Genomic DNA, 18,699 nt, shown 5'->3' on the forward strand with positions numbered 1-18,699 from the left:
CAGTGCTACGCAGCTGTTATTTACACTTTCTCTGTAGAGATTTCGCTAAATATTAAGAAGGAAAGCAACATAATATAAAGTTTCTTAAAATCACCTCCTCCTCTTCAACCCCCAGCAGTGATTGTAAGACACTTTGTATGATGCTGTGTCCTAGGGAGGAGGCTTCCTTTTTGCTCTCCTCTGTCCCTCTGTTATACTAAGAGGCTGTGGCAGCATACGCACGTGTGGTGATCACAATACAAACCTCTCGTCAGACTGAATGGTTAGAATATGGACTACACACCTACATGAGGGGCCTGCGCACAAAAAGCCACTTATGATTGCCTCAGGTGCCCATCTGTAAAGACAAGGTCTGGAATGATACCTGGCGATCTCCTGAAGTTGTTGTGACGATTTGATAATAATAACATAAAGTGCTTATAGGTACAGTAGACAGCATAGAAACTATTGGAAAGATGTTTCCTACTGTAAATGTGGATCGTGTGGTATGGGAAAGCAAGCAAAGGATGATGGGACAGCCAAGGAGAAATCTCTTGCCTCCTACAGAAAGGCAGGATAATGGAAATAGAACTAGAACATAGATATAAATAGAGCAGAAATCTATTTTCTAAGTTATATGGTCCAAATTAATTATCATATAAAATATATTGTCCCTATCATAATATTACTTTTAAAACCCAATTTTGTTTCTTTTAAGACGCACTGAAGAATTCATGTTAAATATTTCATTCTGTGGACTTTCTCATAAATCACCAGTGTTAATGCCTGTGGCTACTATCCTAAAAGCCACAAACGTGGTGGCTTAAATAACACAATTGCATTCTCTTACAAATCGGGGGTCCCGAAACCCAAAGCCAGTATAAAAGGGCTGGAAATGGGTGTCAGCAGGGCAGCCTTCTTTCACATCTGTTCCTGCCTCCTCCACCTCTGGTGATAACCACCAATCTTCAACTTCTGATCCCGTCACTCCAATCTTTGTGTCTACTCCTCTCCTCTCTGGATCAAATCTTCTCCCCTCTTATCAAGGCCATTTTAATTTGATGATGTTGTTATGAGATGCCGTCGACTTGGTTCTGACCCACAGCGAGTGGGTCAAAGCACAACGGGAAGAAGCATTGCATGGTCCTGCACCGTCCTCACGGTTGTCCCCGTGCCTGGGCCCACGGTTGTAGCCCCGGTGCCGATCCACCTCCTTGAGGGCCTTCTCCTTTTCTGTTGCCCTCCACTTCATCAGGCATGGTATCCCTCTCCGGGGACTGGTCTCTCCTCCCAATGTGTTGTCCGAAGTATGTAAGACAAAGCTTTCCCAGTTTTACCTCTAAGGAGGCACTCTGACCTGACTTCTTCATGACAGACTGGCTTTGTCCTTTTAGCAGTCCGTGGTGTTTAAAGCATTGCTAGCACTGTTTTGAGCCTGTAGTGTGAATTGGCATATATTGCCCTTAGCTCTAGTTCTATCAAGTTTTCTTGCTGTCTTTTAATTTACTTTTCAAAAATGTATTAAGGACACTAATTGACTTCAACAAATAGTAATTGTATTTAAGAATAGACCTTCACACACACACACACACCCTCCCCCCCTTGCAATAGAAAGATGTTTTTTAGGATAAAAAAAACTTCTTAACAAATAATTGAAACAGAGGATGGTTAAATTTGGGGGTGGGCTAGGGAGACCATGGGACCACATTTTCTAACACAGTATTACACTTGAACCTGAGCCTGTACTCCATCTAACTAAGGCATGTCTCAGCATGGATAGCCATATCCGCAGCAATCCACCGGAAGCAAATGTGCCATTTAAAAATACTCACTATGCTGATATTCTGTCCACAACAGGCCTCCCTGCTGCCGCAAAAGTAAGAATTGCGCATGAAGCTCCCTCTCTTTCCATTTACTCAGGTGTAGATTAAAGGAGTCCCTCAAGGAAAGTATCATACGTCTTTCCAAATATGCAAAAACTGGAGGTACCTCATAGACTGACTGTCCAGTGCTTCGCTCATCCTTTGACTTGTTCATCCCTTAATAACTGAGCCTTCATCTTACTTACCATCATTACGGGAAATCCCTTACCTAGAGCTATCTTTTTGTTCTTATTCTCAAACATATCACTTGTGAAATATCATCTCAGAGTTTCAGATGCGGCATTTTGTAGAGATGGCAGAGGTGAAAAAACTATAATGAATAATTTGCTTAATTTCTATTAAGAAATGGAAATTTCCCATAAACGGAAGATGCCTTCACTTCAAAATCTTAAACAGGATAGACTGAAAGAACACTCATTCAATGTAATCAATATATGTCCAGGCAGTAAAAAAATGACTTTGTCATGAGATTCTCTAGAGCGACAACATTTTTATCTGCTGGAGAATAAGGAAGGTCAAGACTTTGCTTCGGAACTTCGTTCAATGTTCTAGTCTTTATATGTATGGTACATGTCAATAAATGTGTGGGAAATGTACTCTTCTCCCATTTCAGTTACTAACTTCATCTTTATGACAGCGATTGCTTTATCTGTATAGTCATGGCTTCCCTGTCGTGTAACCAATGTCTACTTGGGACAAAAGCATATTGCAGGAAAAATCATTAGTACTACACAGAAGCTAAATTCAAGAATAAAATTGCTGTTCTTAGGCACAGTCAAATCACCTCCAACTCACATTGTACATTTAAAAAAAAAAAGCCACGTCTTGCCTCCTTCTCAAATTTGTGGTTTGGTTAGGGTTGGTGTTAGGTTAGGGTTAGGGTTTAGAAGAAAAAGGAAAATAAATGTGGTTTGAGTCCATTGTTGTAGCCACTGTCAATACAATTCATTGAGTCTTCCCTCTTTATTGCTGATTTGCTACTTACAAAGCTAGGTGCTCTTTGCAGCCATTGGTCACTCCTAATAGCATGCCCAAAAACGTGAGCTGAAGCATCATCATCTTTGATTCTATGGAGCACTGGATGTTCTTCCTCCAGAACAGATTTGTTGGTTCTTCTAGCACTGCATGGTACTTTCAATATCTTTACCAATACCATAATTCAGTTGCATCAATTCTTCTCCAGTTTTCCTTAGTCATTGTTCAGTTTGAAGACGAATATATTGTGACGGAAAATACCATGGCTTGGTCAGGCACTCCTAAACGTGACATCTTTAGTCTTTAACACTCTAAAAATGTCGTGTGCAGATCTGCCTAATGCAATATGCTGTTCCATTTCTTGATTGCTAATTAGATGAGTATTGATTGTGGATCCAAGCAAAAATAAAATTCTTCACAATTCAATCTTTTTTCTATTTATTATGATGTTGTCTATTGGTCAAATTGTCAAAGAGTTTTGCTTCTTTTATATTGAGTTTCAATTCACATTGAAGGCTATAATCTTTTTTCTTTTAAGTAAGTTTTTTGTGTCCTCTTCCCTTTTGGCAAAGTTGTTTCATCTGGATATGCATTTTTAATGAGCCATCCTCCAATCCCCCTACATAGACTCCAGCTTATTTCTTTGCTCAGTGTGTACATTGAATAAATATGGTGAAAAGATATGATCTTTCTTGATTGTAAACCATGCACTGTCTCCTGGTATGTCTTTATGGTTTGTTACCCATCTCTCCTAAGTAAAGGTTCTGCATTAGCACAATTGCATGTTCTGGAATGCGCCCAATGTCACATTTCTGTTATTCTTTGCTTTCAGCAAACATGTGTCTGACATCAGCAAGGATATTCCTCATTCCGTATCCTCCTCTGAATACAGGATGAATTTAGACACTCTCTGTGAATGTAATGCTGCAACCACTTAAAAATTAGCTCCAGACACAATTTACTTGGGTGTGATACTAATGCTGTGGTTTGCTAATTTCCCCATTATGCTGACTCGCCTTTCTTTGAAATGGGCACACATGTGGGTCTCTTCCAGTTGCTTGGCCAAGTAGTTTTCTTCCGGTTTTCTTGTCAGACTAGTGAGTGTTTTCAACATTTCAACGTTTTCTTCCAAATCCATTTGCTGAAACATTTCCATAGTCTTTTGATGATTCTTACATAATTTGGTATGTTACTGATAGAATCTTTCGATAATGCAACTTAGGCTTGGATGTTTTCTTCAATTATTTTACCTTGAACACACTTAATTTTTGGCATTCTATCTCCGGGTCTGTGTAAAATGCTCTAACATGTCCTTTGTACATTTCTGTCTGTTCTTTTACTTCATTATTTCTTCATGTGGTTTAGCTACTCTATATTCAAGAGCATGTTTTACAGTCTCTCTGACATTCTCTTTGATCTTTTCTTTTTTCCAGTGACCTTTAGCATTTTTTGTTTGTTCTTGATGTCATCCCACACTTTTATGTCTTACATCATCAGTGTTTAATTGGGCAAATCAATTCTTGCAATGAACTCTAAATTCCAGTGGCTGTATTTCGAATCTGTGGTCTTGTTTTAATTTTCTTTAGCTTCAACCTGAACTTGCATCTGAGCAATAATGGTGTGCTGCACAGTCAGCCCTTAAGCTTGATTTGACGGCTGATACTGAGCTTCTCCATCATCTCTTTCCACTCGTGTCTTCCATCTGGTGAAGTTCAAGTTTATCATCACTGCTTATGTTGTTGAAAGAGTATTTGCACTGAAAAAGTTCTTAGTCTTACAAAATTGTATCATGCAATTGCCAATTTCATTCCTCTCGCTAACGCCATGTTTTTCAACTACGGAATCATCCTCCTTGTTTCTAAATTTAACATTCTAATGGCAGTAATTATCAGTGTGGTTTAATTACATGTTCCATCCATCTCAGATTGAGAAAGTTGGTAGAAATCTTCAATTTCTTCATCATTAGCTTTTGAGGTTGGTACATATATTTGAGTAATAGTTCTGTTAACTGGTCTTCCTTGTATGTTCTGTCGCATAGCATAATATCTTTAAAGATAGATATTGAAAGGCTCTTTTTGGTGATGAATACAATACTATAACTTTTCCTGGTAAATAAACCATATGATTGTCTGATTAACAATGGTTCAGTATGCGAGTTCATTCAGCTCACATTAATGCGCAAGATATTGATCTCTGTGCAGTCCATTTAATTTTTGATGACTTTCAATTTTCCTAGATTTTTCGTACACTCTACATTTCCAAAATCAATGGATAGTTACATCTGTTTCTTCTCATTTTCAGTTGTCTCTGTAAGTAAATAAAGGTCAAGGAGGCTCTGCTCTATTTATTTTATTAAGACAGACTAACTTGAGGAGGCAGCTCCTTTCCCCATCGTGTTTCAGTGCATTCCAATCTAAGGGGCACACCATCCAGAATTAACTCTAGCAATGTTCCATTGATATCCATGAGATTTCCCGTGGATAATAATCCCTTAGAAGCCAATCGGCAATTTCTTCTTCTAGGGCTGATCTTAGTTTGGAAGCTCCACTGAAACCTGTTTGCCAAGGGCAATCCTGCTGGTATTTGAATACCAGTTGTATTACTTCTCGCCTCACAGCAACACACAAGCCATCACAGTAAGACACGCTGACAGACAAGTGGGGAGAATAAAGAAAGACATTTTTACAAGGCAAGGAAGTTGATTATTAAGTGATGATGTTATTGAATACATGATAATAGTTGTACTTAGGCCTAATCTGACAAAAACGACAAAGTCCAGAAAACTAATATCTAATGCCAAGTGAACAAAAGTATAGCACGTAAAATACAAATAATATTTCAAATAATGACAAAGTGAGACACAAAGAAAAAGTCATTCAAGTAAAAGTGATGAGTTTAATTGAAAAAGAATGTTAAATCTAATATTGTTTTATCTAAAAGCAAAATTATTCCTACTTATACTTTTTACATTGAGGGTCGGTAAAATTTAAATCTTCCACATGCATGGCCAGAGTTTTGTTTGTTTGTTTTTAATATCATTTGATATTGGGGGGTCCATTTTATAATTGGGTTGCTTGTTTTGTTTCTTATTTTAGGTATTCTTTACATATTTAAATGTTTTCAGACATATGTTTGTGAATACTTCTTCTCGGTCTGTGGGTTTCCTTTTTTTTCTCTCTTAATGGTACAACGTGCAGAGCCAGTGCTATTTCTTTTACACATCATGTTTTTTGTTTTGTAGTTAAAGTAGACCCAAAGTCAGATAAATTTTATTCCAGGTGCTATAGAAATGGTGTAGTTTTTCGTCTTCACTAACATTTAATACATTTTGATAATTTTGGTAGAAAATATAAGTTCTGTCTTGATTTTATTTATTTACTTTCACATCCTTTGGCCATTGAATGCCTTTTGTTTTCTTGACAAAAAATTAGGTAATTATATTTAAGTAGGTTAATCTCATTTTTACTAAACCTCAAAGGAAATTACATGACAAATTTTTCTCAATTCTTAAATAAGGAAACAAAGTTTAACAAGACTGTGTTTTTTCCCAAAGTCATACAACGAGAAATTGAAAGGTAGTCTAGAACCAGTCATCTAACTCATAGGTAAGTTCTATTTCTTTTTCACATGCTGCTGCAATTAAAAATTTTTTATTAATTTCACATAGAATTCTATTTGTCTTGCCAAACATCATTTCTTTTGATTTTTAAAAATAAATTAAGAGGAATGCTGGAATTTATTGAATAATTAAACAATTACATGCTTTCTGTACAAAAAGAAAAAACATCAACCTACCCTTTTACGGAGTTTTTCTGCAGCATCAAGCTCAGCTTTAATACTCTTATCAAAATTATTTAAGAGTTTTGGCTTCTTTTTCTTAACTGAAAGAAAAAAGAGGTTTTCATCGTTTAGCTAGAATTAGTGACTAAGAATAGTGATTTAAAGGTAGTAAGAAACCTGGTTTAGGTACCAAGCATACAACTATGGGAGCAAGCACACTCCAGTTCTACCTGACCTGTCTTTCCTCCACCTCCCACCAACACGAGGAAGTCAGTCTGCCAGAGTGTATGAAGACCATTTGGCACAGGGGGTTCTTAGAAGACTGGGTGAATACCGGCATCCTCATAATTGCAGAATTACTAGTTTAGTTTTTAGAATGAGAATGGTGATAGGATGTATATATAAATTCTCATATACATTTTCTTGGCTAACACCAAAAAGAGTGTTTTAAATCATTTAAAAATATATTTACAATTTTTTCTGATACTAGTAAAAATAAAAAAAGCTACTATCAAAAGAATCAAGTAAAATCAGATTTCTTAGACTAGTAATCTTGGTTGTTCCATCAATCCATTGACCAACTGCCCTCATAGTGCTCCACTTTTCAGCCAACCTGGGCCAAGCTGTGCTTCCCAGAGAAGCTTTGCACCCTATCTTCAGCCACTTTCCCAATAATAAAATGGCCTGTTTTTCATGCTTGCCAAAATATGTCCGTTCTTCAACGACTATCTCAAAACTGCACTCTTTACAGAGCTTTCCCTGGTGTCACTGACACAGTACACACACATCTGCTTTTTCTCTCTCTCCCTCTCCTGCAGTGCAAAGTTGCCTGCACACCTCTATGTAGTGATACTCTCTCAGTAGGTATTTTGGTATTTGTGTACTTATCCTTCCTTTTCTAAGCTGTGACCTCAGGTAGCGGAACCCCACATCTGAAATTCAGTCATTCAAGCTTAATGGCAAGGATTTCTTGCATATCTATTATGTGCCTGGCTCTTTGTTTAAAATCAGGCAAACAATGAATAGCATCCTCTCCCCATACCTGTGAGAGACTAGGTCGTGCTGATGTTGGATTAGCCCACCACACAGAAGCCAAAGCAAGTAACCCTGCCTGAGGGTTCAGACAGACTGAAATTTAAGAAGAAGCAAGATGCTGCAGACAGAAGAGGACAATGGATGGAGAAAGAGGGCCAAAGGAAATTTTCCTCAATATTATCACAAATCTACAAACTTAATTGCATCTTCCCTTATCCTGGTATGTGAACATGTGTGTGGACTTGTGCGTGCATGCATGCACATACGCATACACACGTTACCCTATCCCCTCCATACACACCTGAGCTCTGCTTTCTAATCTCTGAATGCTTCCTTCCTGAGCTTGCATCAGTTTAACAAACACTAGGTCTCTGCAATGTTAAAACAAACAAGTACTGGGCCTATCCTCTATCTCCATCCTTCTCTCTGCCCTCTCTAGGTGGTAGCTTTACACTGCTTCATTCTCGCCCATCTCCCCACGCCCCACCCCCGCTCCTGTCCACCCACAACACTCAGCATCCAATTACCACTAGGGCCATTGGCAAGGATTCTAGAAGGTGAGCTAACTGGTTCAGAGTTCTATGACAGGGGTCTGAGTCTCAGTTCTGTCATATCCACACTATGTGATCTTTACCAAGGTGCTAACTTTTTGGAATCTCTATCCCTCAGCTGTAAAATAAGTATGGGTTTTATGAGAATTTAGTACAATATTGGATAATGTATGTGACGTACTCAAAGCACAGAACCTGGCAGACAATGAGGATAAGTAAAAATAGCTCCTATCTTTGCTTTAGGTCCATTTATTCGTCATCCTAATCTTACAAACCCTCCTGCAGCATCTTTAATAGATGATGTCCTAGCTGAGATGAACTTTTGACTTGACTTTTTTGTGTGTGTATGTGGTACCCTCTTCTAGTTTCGCTCCTCACTCTCTGGTGGCTCTCTCTTCTCCATCTCTTTTGTGGCCCTGTTCCTTTGCTGAACCAGGGAGTTGTGTTCATAGGGGTGGAGTCTTTTGCATTCTAAAATGTTTTCACTACTCAATTTTCTTTTTTTAAAACGTTTTATTAGGGGCTCATACAACTCTTACCACAATCCATACATACATCAATTGTGTAAAGCACATCTGTACATTCTTTGCCCTCATCATTTTCAAAACATTTACTGTCCACTTAAGCCCTTGGCATCAGGTCCTCTTTTTGTCCCCTTCCTTCCCGCTCACCCCTCCCTCATGAACCCTGGATAATTTTTAAATTATTATTTTGTCATATCTTGCCCTATCCAACATCTCCCTTCACCCCATTTTCTATTGTCTGTCCACCAGGGAGGAGGTCACATGTAGATCCTTGTAATCGGTTCCCTCTTTCCAATCCACTCTCCCTCTACCCTCCCAGTATGGCCACTCACACCCCTGGTCCTGAAGATATTATCCACCCTGGATTCCCGGTGCCTCCAGCTCCCATCTGCACCAGTATACATCCTCTGCTCTATCCAGACTTGCAAGGTAGAATTCGGATCATGATAGTGGGGGTGGGGAGGAAGCATTTAGGAACTAGAGGAAAGCTGTATTCTTCATCGGTGCTACATCGCACCGACTGACTCATCTCCTCCCCTAGACCCCTCTGTGAGGGGGATCTCCAGTGGCCGACAAATGGGCTTTGGGTCTCTACTCTGCACTTCCCCCTTCATTCACTATGGTAAGATTTTTTTGTTCTGATGATGCCTTATACCTGATCCCTTCAAAACCTCGTGCTCGCACAGGCTGGTGTGCTTCTTCCATGTGGGCTTTGTTGCTTCTGAGCTAGATGGCTGCTTGTTTACCTTCAAGCCTTTAAGACCCCAGACGCTACACTTTTTGATAGATGGGCACCATCAGCTTTCTTCACCACATTTGCTTATGCACCCATTTGTCCTCAGCGATTGCATCATGGAGGTATGCACTAAATTATATAATTTTTTGTTCTTTGATGCCTGATAACCGATTCCTTCGGAACCTCGTGATCACACAACTGTATTTCATATGAATTAGTTAATTTTTCTCCTGGCTTACTAAAATTTAATTCTAATTGCCTACTAACACAGATGCCTCACATTCTGTATTGTAGAAATAGAACTAACTATTCTCCTTTTTTTTACTTAGAATAAATTCAAGTAAGGTCAATAGGGAGGTCAACTGATCAAGTATCAAGTTCAGGCCAGCACGATCAAAATAGCAATGATCTCTGTCTGATAGGAAGGCTGTTTGAGACCCTTGCTTGTGGTTAGTGGGGATCTGCCAGCGCCTTGGTTTGAATAAATACTCTAAAAATGGGGTTTGGGCTCCCAGGGTCCTCCATGGCCTTCTACCAATTGAGTGTTCAAAGTTTTAGCTCTGCTACTTTTCCCTTCGTCATATTTGAATCGTGTTATTGTCACCTTTGGATCACACAAGCCAGTGTGCTTTCTCCATGTGGACTTAGTGGACACCTCACTTACATGGCTGCTTGTTTGAATACAAATCTTTAAAACCCCAGACACTATTCCCATTGACAGCAGGTATGCCATCATTTTTCAAACGAAGGTAAAGTTATCACCCAATCTCAAGTGCATTCCATGAAAATTAAAATGTTTTACTTATGGTTTCTTTAACCCTATGTCTGGCATCCGCTCCATGTTCCCATAGAAAGACACCTGGATTGCAAGGTGGGTCCCTCTGATAGAAATTCACTGGGCGATACCCCGGCTATTTCCTCTTGCTGCAACCTCCGGTCACTTCTAGTCTCACACCAAAGTGAACTTTTATTAAAGACCGCCTTGTCATTTCCCTATTATTGTCTCTGCATTCCGAGACAGGAGTCCTGATGGTGCAGTGCTGACGTGTAGAGCTGCTAGCCAATGTCAGCATAACTCACAGGCAGAACTTAAAATTCTGAAAGCATATTAGGGAAGTTAAGGTCACAGGCTACCACCAGTCAAGATGAGCAAGCCCAAGGGATACATTAAATGGTTCACATGAGACTTCTCCTCAGGCAGCAGCTACATTTCTTTCCATCCCTCAGTCTCTCAGCCACATGGTCTGTTAGCTTCTTTTCTGTGGACCAGGAAGCCAGCCTGTCTCTCTACCTCACCGTCCTGATTCTGTCTCAGAGTCTCTGTGCCAAGAACTAAATATTCTATGATTTTTTATATTCATCCTTTGTCAGAGAAAAAGCCATGCCTAGCTAGGTGCTCAAACCAGAACCTGCTTGGGGAACTCTTGTAAACTAAGGCACAGAAGGAAGGACTGGAATCCAGAAGAAACTGGAGGAAATGGCTACAGCTCTAGCATGTACTCTGCCAGGCACCCTGAAGTGCTTGACACGAATCACCGTCTAGTCTCTCACCTTCCTGGATACAGTCAAGTTTAATTTTACATATGGGGTTATTTAGGTTCCAAAAGGTTAGTTTTTTTATACTTCCCTTCTCTCAGTTCCAAGGACAGAAGAAAACACTGTTCGCTACATTGTCTATAGCAGTGGTTCTCAACTTTCCTAATGCTGTGACCCTTTAATACAGTTCCTCATGTTGTGGTGACCCCCAGCCATAAAATGATTTTCATTGCTACTTCATAACTGTAATTTTGCTGCTGTTATGAATCAGGAGGCCCCTGTGAAAGGGTCATTCAACCCCCAAAGGGGGCGCAACCCACAGGTTGAGAACCGCTGGTCTAGAGGAAAAACTAGAGCTTTGGGTTTAATTTCTTTAAAATTAACAGTTAATTAGGGTACCTCTGAGGAAGTTATTTCCTTTTATATGAATGTAATTAATATTTGAAGCTTGAGCAGTCATGAAGCTACTTACTAAAGAAAACAGAATGTTGAGAGGAGTTGGTTTCTTAAGCCATAGAAATGGACAGACTTGTCTCAGGATTTATGTATGTAAGTAAGCAGCTGATTTATGTAAAATAATGTACTTTGACAGTAGTACAGATAGGAACTGGAAACATGGAATCCAGGACGAATGATTCCTTTAGGACCAGTGGTGTGAGTGACGATACCGGGAGGGTGGAGCAAAGGTGGGGTGGAAAGGGGGAACCGATTACAAGGATCTACATATAAACGCTTCCCTCGGGGACAGAAAACAGAAAAGAACGTGAGGGGAGACGTCGGACGGTGCAAGATATGTCAAAATAATAATTCATAAATTATCCAGGGTTCATGAGAGAGCAGGGAGTGGGGAAAATGAGGAGCTGATGCCAGGGGCTTACGTGGAAAGCAAATGTTTTGAGAATGATGAGGGCAATGAATGTACGAATGTGCTTTACACAATTGATGTATGTATTGATTGAGAGCAGAGTTGTATGAGCCCCTAATAAAATTATTTTAAAAATAGTGTACTGTGAGTTTTCTATTACATGTAACGGATTTAATTTTAATGGAATTAGGTGAGTTTTAGCTTTGATTTGAATCCAGAATATAATCAACTTTGGGTGGTTAGTAGAAGCATAACGATAGGGTGTTGATAAGAAAATTAAGTTTTACCAGAAAGAGTTCATTTTTCCTGACCTGTACAGGATCAGAAAACAAAAATAAAGGACAAAAAGGATTTGTTCATTTTCTCCTTTCTGTTTCACTTTGGGTTCAGAGCTAGTAAAGAATGAGACTTGGGTGTAATTAATCCCCGAGGGCTGTCTCAGGTTGCCACACGGCCTGTAGGTTATTTTTTTGTTTTTAAGTTCTGGTTTAGCAAAATAAAAAATTCCACTCTGACGTTAAAACCACCACCACACCAAACCTAAAAAAAAAGACAGATACAGTAAAGTCTACAAATGCCTATCCACTTATATTGTTTTTCCTAACCAAAGCAACTTGAATTCCAGAGATTTGGATAATAACAATTGTAGCAGATCATATTTATCATTTACAGATATTTTCATCATGCTGTGAAAGATACCCTAGGACACATGAAGTAATATTATCCTCATTTCTGGATGAAGCAGCTGGTTTTTTAATAATTTTCCCCCCTGGTTATTTCTGTGTTCCCAAGAGATGTAGTAGTATGACATGCACACTGAGGTTAGACACATTAAATCACAGAGGTGACCACATCACCTCTCTGGTTTCTTTAGAAATACTAACAGCAGAGTTTACTTATCCCAGTCTGCCTTACCCTCCAAATGTTGGGTTTCTTGCAGAATTCAGCCCTCGGGTTTCTATCGGGCCCTAGTTCTATACTTACAGTTGAAATTTATAGAACCTTTTGTGGCTATTTGTATTAATCCTCATTTTTTTTAAAAAAGGGTGTCCATTCAACAAATATTTGCTGAGTACCTACAGTGTGTCAGGCGTAGTTTGGGCATGGGGGAATGTGATAATGAACAAAACAGGGGAAAAAATCTGCCTTTATAGAATCATGATATAGTGGGAGAGTTAGCCAAATAATCCCAGACATTTAGCTATTACTGTTTATTGCATAGAATATTGATGTTTACTTTTAAAATCATTGAAATAACAACCCTATAGATAATTTAACTAGGCATATAAAGTAAAACCATTATGCTAAATGCAGTTTATTTGAAAATCTCACCTTTTTCTTTTTGGTCTGGATCGTCTGTCTTTTTATTTGTTTCTGAAATAAAAGATAAAACAAAATAAATATTGTGCAAGTCAGTATTTAATGCTCAAGACATAAAATGATATTCCTGTTCACATAATTTGAGTCCACATAATTAAATTTAAGCTAATTAAATGATTTATAAAAGTCACCAAACATTGACGACCTATCAAGTAAGAAAAGAGTCGAGAGTATGTGATAAATGAGTTTGGTGTAAACTCAACTCTCCCAGGATTCTCATTGGTTTAGTAGTTAGGGCCTCATAAGCTCCCGTGGTTCTACCTAACAATGTAAATTAAAGCCATGACGGAGAGCAAAATAGTTGTAAGATTAGGGTATACAATTAAAGGGTCATGTCCTACTCCTACATAAGTAGATACTGTACTAATCAACCTCTGGTTCTTGGAACTTGAGTCAGCAGCTTGCAGCATTGCCTGCTGACCTTGGAGTCATTAGAATCTGTAGTCGTGAGCCTGACTCTCTGACCTTGGATTCATGCACCTCTGCCTCCACTAGCCTGTAGTCTCCTGTTTCCTAGTTTGTCAGTAGTTCAAATGTGACAGTCACTCGGAGGAAGAAAATAGTAGGTTGTTTGCTCTTATAAAGATGGAAAGTCTTAAAGAAACCCTACTTTGTTTTACAGGGACACAGTGAGTCAGGATTGGCTCTCTGACAGTGGGCTGGGTTTGGAAATCTTAAAATCCTAAGACTATTTGAATAATGGTCACCTGTACTTGATGGAACGCAACACACCGTGCTACTTCGAACGCCATTCAAAGACGCAATACTCATCAGTAGCTCCTGTGGCTGTACAGCCCTTAGGTCACTTGCCAAGAAGCCTGAGATAGAATCTTTATCCTTTCCCTAAGTCAACCACATTTTTATCTCTACCACAAATAGGGTAATGAAACCCAGCAAGACTGACCAGTCAAAGAACATTTACCCCCACATGGAAAATAACAGCATCGCGTCACCAGTGTTTATATCTCTGTATAAATTTGTTTATAATTAGGTCGAGCTTAATATAGATAACTATTGCTACAGTTTGCTGTCTTTGAGTTGACCCGACTCATGGTTAACCCATGAAAAAATAGGACCAAGTCATGTAGAGTCATGGGGCTTTCATTGTCTAAAATCTGTTCAGCATCAAAGCACTGCGCATGTTTCTACTGACAGATGGGTGGTGACTGCCCCTCAGATGCACCCATTAGGACTCAAACCCAGGTCTCCCACAAGGAAGGTGAAAATTCAACTACAAATCACAACTATCCCCATGATATAGAAAATGATTCATTTAACTGTCAAGTATTTCCAGATTAGAGCCCCAAGTAGTACATATTCCTCCTTAGTCTTTGAGTAATTCTAGGGACATGAGTACATGTATGTGTTGGGATATGAATGGACCAATGTTTAAAAAAAGATCCCAAAATTACAGACCCAGTTTTTTCAAGTTTTATTGACATAAAATTCACACACAATTCAGTGATTTAAAGATACTAAAAAGCATTATTCAATTGCTACTACAACCAATTTTAGAACTTTTTTTCATTTCTGTATTCATTATTCCTAGTTTCCAACTTTTCCCCAACCACCCTCGCCATAACCTTAAGAAAATATTAATCCAGTTACTGTCTGGATTTCATATAAAATAAAACAAAAAATGAACAACAATAACAAAACAAAACACAGTACAATCTCAATTTTTAAAAAAAGCATATGATGGTAAATAAGCAGCCATCTAGCTCAGAAGCAACAAAGCCCACATGGTAGAAGCACACCAGCCTGTGTGATCACGAGGTGTCAAAGGGATCAGATATCAGGCACCAAAGAACAAAAAAATCATAGCATTGTGTGCTCATCTCCCTGATACGATCACTGAAGACAAATGGGTGCATAAGCAAATGTGATGAAGAAAGCTGATGGTGCCCAGTAACGCTAAAACAAGTTAAAGGGTTAAAAAAAATTTTCGCAAAATCTACACAGGGAATAAGCCACTGGTAATTTCTCTCTAACTACAATTGAGGGATAAGAACCACCTAGTTATCAGACAGAGTATTGGAGAGATGACTATAGTAGATTAAAATGATAAACCTGACTTGAACAGTTAAAACTTTGTCACTTGATCTCCCCTCTGATACACTTGAGCTTGATTTCATCTTTTTTTCCAGGACACAGTTTTATTTATTCATTTAGATCATTTATTGGGACCTCTTACAGCTCTTAAAACATACCATACCTCAATTGTCTCATACATATTTGTGCATATGTTGCCATCATTTTCTAAACAATTACTTTCTATTTGAGCCCTTGGCATCAGTTACTTCTTTTTTCTCTCCCTCCCCCTTCCCACACTCGTGACCCCTTGATAAATTATAAATTATTATTATACTCAAATCTTATACTGACCACTGTCTCCCCTCACCCATGTTTCTGTTGTTTGTCCCCCTGAGGGAGAAGAGGATTATGCGTTCCATCATTACAATCTGTTCGACCTTCCTCCCCTTCTCCCCCCACGTTTCCCCTACACTCCTAATATTGCTACTCCCATTTCTGTTCCGGAGGGTTTATCTGACCTGGATTCCATATGTCATCAGCTCTTACCTGTACCAGTGTACATGCTCTAGTCTAGCCAGAACTGAAAGGCAGGACTGGGGTCATGATAGTGGGGGTGAGGAATCCTCAAAGAACCAGAGGAATATTGTATGTTTCATTGGTGCTATACTGCACCCTGGTTGACCCACCCCTTCCTTGTAACCCTTCTGTGAGGAATGTTCTATTGTCTACAGACGGATGTGGGGTCTCTGCCTTGACTCCCCTCATTCTCAACAATATGTTGTTTGTTTTGGGTCTTCTAGTACCTGTTACCTGATCCTGTTGACACCTCATGATCGCACAGGCTGGTATGTTTCTTCTATATGGGCTTGCTGCTTCTCTGCTAGATGACTGCTTATTTAATGCCACAACTTTAAGACCCCAGACACTTTATCTTTCGATAGCCGGGCACCATCAGCTTACTTCACATTTGTTTATACACCCATTTTGTCTTCAGTGATCGTTTGGGGAGAGTGAACATCACAGAATGCCAGGTTCTTAGAAAAAAGTGTTCTTACATTGAGGGAGGGCTTAGCAGAGGTCCAATGTCTGTCAACTTCCTCAATGTATTACCATAGAAATATATGTATATTGTATATGTATATAGGCCAAAATATATTGTATATTGTTTATGTATATAGGCCAAAATATTTTCTGGTGTTTTATTCATATTGGGGTTTATCTGGTTGTATTTTGTCATTTTGGGCAGCCTTCTTGAATCTTTGTTATGTGTTTTTCAGTATATAAAATCCAGGATAAATAAACCTATAGAGACAACAAATAGAATAAGGGTTCTTGGGGAGTTATTGTGGGAAAGGTTAGACGGGGGGAAGGGTAAACTTATATCAAGGAGTTCAAGAAGGAACAAAATTTTTTGGAACTGATATTGGTAGCAATTGTACAATAGTGTTTTATGAGACTGAACTATGTAGTAGTATGATGTATGGATTCGCACCTAATAAAATGTTTGTTTGTTTTGGGGGGCAACCTCTGATTCATGAAAAACAATTCAACTTGTCAGAAAAAAATTATCAGCAATTTGGAAATAACCTTAAGTAAATTTTAGGCATTACCTAATTTGGTTCCAGTCCAATGCAATACAGCAAATACCAAGAGAAAAAGAGCGATTTTGATCTTTTAAAAATGGTTAGTGAAAAAAGAAACGAAGACTTAGAACCCCTCTGAATCGAGTCCGGTAAGTTCCAGCCATTGAAGCGTTTTTGTTGGCCCCAACATACTTCAAATTTAATTTCTAGCCTGATATATTTGTATTTATGAGCTAATTAAAATATTGGCCTCTGTCCACTCCCAAAAACCAACCCTGGCACTTTACTTAATCCCTGACCTCCTGCATCTTATTAACTTCAGCTCCCAGTTTCCAAAACTGTTTTTCCTCCATCTTTCTACCGGCGTTTCTTTAGACACAGGCCTATCACCATCATTGGAACGACTTAGTCTCTGTTTCTGTCTACTGCCTGCCTGTGGGCCTCCTTCTAAGCCTTTCCATATACCACATAGTGACCAACAGTTCACTCAAAAATACTGGCTCCAAGGTACATAGGTGCTTTTGCCTCTCTGACCTGCAAGTCTGAAATCAGGCAGCAGGGATAATACCTATCTGCACAGAAGATTTATTTCCCTAACATACAGGATTCACTTAGCAAAGTTAACACAACAAAATTGGGTCTATTTACCCTTACCACAAAGTCTATATTGTTAGATCTTTTTTTCTGAGTATGTGGAGATAAAAATAATTTCTTTCTAAAATACCAGGGATCTCTTCCTTACCTGTCAAGTTCTCCTGTCCTCCCCAGGAAATGAATATTGGAAATAATAGAGGACCTTGTATATATTTGTCTGACCTTCCATTACTAAGGGTCTGAAACTTCTAGGTTCAGTACAAAAACCTTCTTCCATGTTAACATTGACTCAGCAATATCCCAAAACCAAATTTTAAAAATCCACATCCATTACCAGAGAGCATAGCTCATTCTGATTCAGAACACCCCTATAGGCAGAGTAGAACTGCCCCGTAGGGTCTCCAGGACTGCAAATGTTTACACAAGCAGACTGCTATGTCATTCTCCCACAGAAATGGTGGTGAGTTCAAACTGGCAACTTTTTGATTATCAGGTGATCATGTAACCACTGCATTACCAGGGCTTCTATGTTACAACTATAAAAGTTAAATAAACAAATAAATATCACCTACTATAAATATGGGAAGTCCTGGTGGCCTACTAGTTAAGCATTGGGCTGTTTTCCATAAGGTGAGCAGTTCAAAACCACAAGCGTAACACCAGTAGAAAGACGGGCTTTCACATCGCTGCCTGGGAAGAACTGGAAGAAATCATGCTAAGCAAAGGAAGCCAAGCACAAAAGGGCAAGTACAACGTGAGTCCGCTGAGGTAAGCTTTAAAAATGCAAAAGGAACATAGCGAAAAAGCTACCGTACACAAACATTCCTGGGGTGAGGACCAGGTAATATGACAGGGACCAGACCAAATACAGGGATGCACATAGTAGACAACTAAAAAGGCGGTGGGGAAAGGAAAAAAATAATAATAATAAAAAAGAAAATGGGCAGCAGGGACACAGGGTACTAACCCCCCCAAGGGGAGGGTATTGTTTATATCTCCACAGGGAAAGAAGGACCAGACTTCAACCCAGTGCTCCAAGATGTGAATGCAACATGCCGGCATGGAGTAGGGAATCAGTGGAGAGGTCTGAGGGGATGGCCCCAATCCCAAGTACTAAGTGGACACCTGCCCCTCCCCCAAGAAGAATTTATTTCAAAGGAACAGCATTGAATCTGCAGCTCTGGGAGAGGGGCATATCTGATCTGAGCACACGGGAGCAGATGAAGGGGGAGAAGGAGAGTGGA

At 39.2% G+C, this 18,699-nt stretch overlaps 1 protein-coding gene across 4 annotated transcripts in view; it reads right to left on the reverse strand.

The window, feature by feature from the left end:
• Nucleotides 1–18,699, reverse strand: part of ASPH (aspartate beta-hydroxylase) — a 146,757-nt gene that overhangs the window by 45,164 nt on the left and 82,894 nt on the right. For all 4 annotated transcript variants that reach the window (XM_075549709.1, XM_075549706.1, XM_075549710.1 and 1 more), the window contains 2 exons: nucleotides 13,197–13,238; nucleotides 6,633–6,718 (listed from right to left, as the gene is read on the reverse strand). In XM_075549709.1, coding sequence (XP_075405824.1) covers nucleotides 6,633–6,718; nucleotides 13,197–13,238 — 128 coding nt within the window. The remainder of the gene's footprint in view (nucleotides 1–6,632; nucleotides 6,719–13,196; nucleotides 13,239–18,699) is intronic.

Source organism: Tenrec ecaudatus, chromosome 5 (genome assembly GCF_050624435.1).
Source record: "Tenrec ecaudatus isolate mTenEca1 chromosome 5, mTenEca1.hap1, whole genome shotgun sequence".
In the NCBI taxonomy this organism is placed as follows: Eukaryota; Metazoa; Chordata; class Mammalia; order Afrosoricida; family Tenrecidae; genus Tenrec; species Tenrec ecaudatus.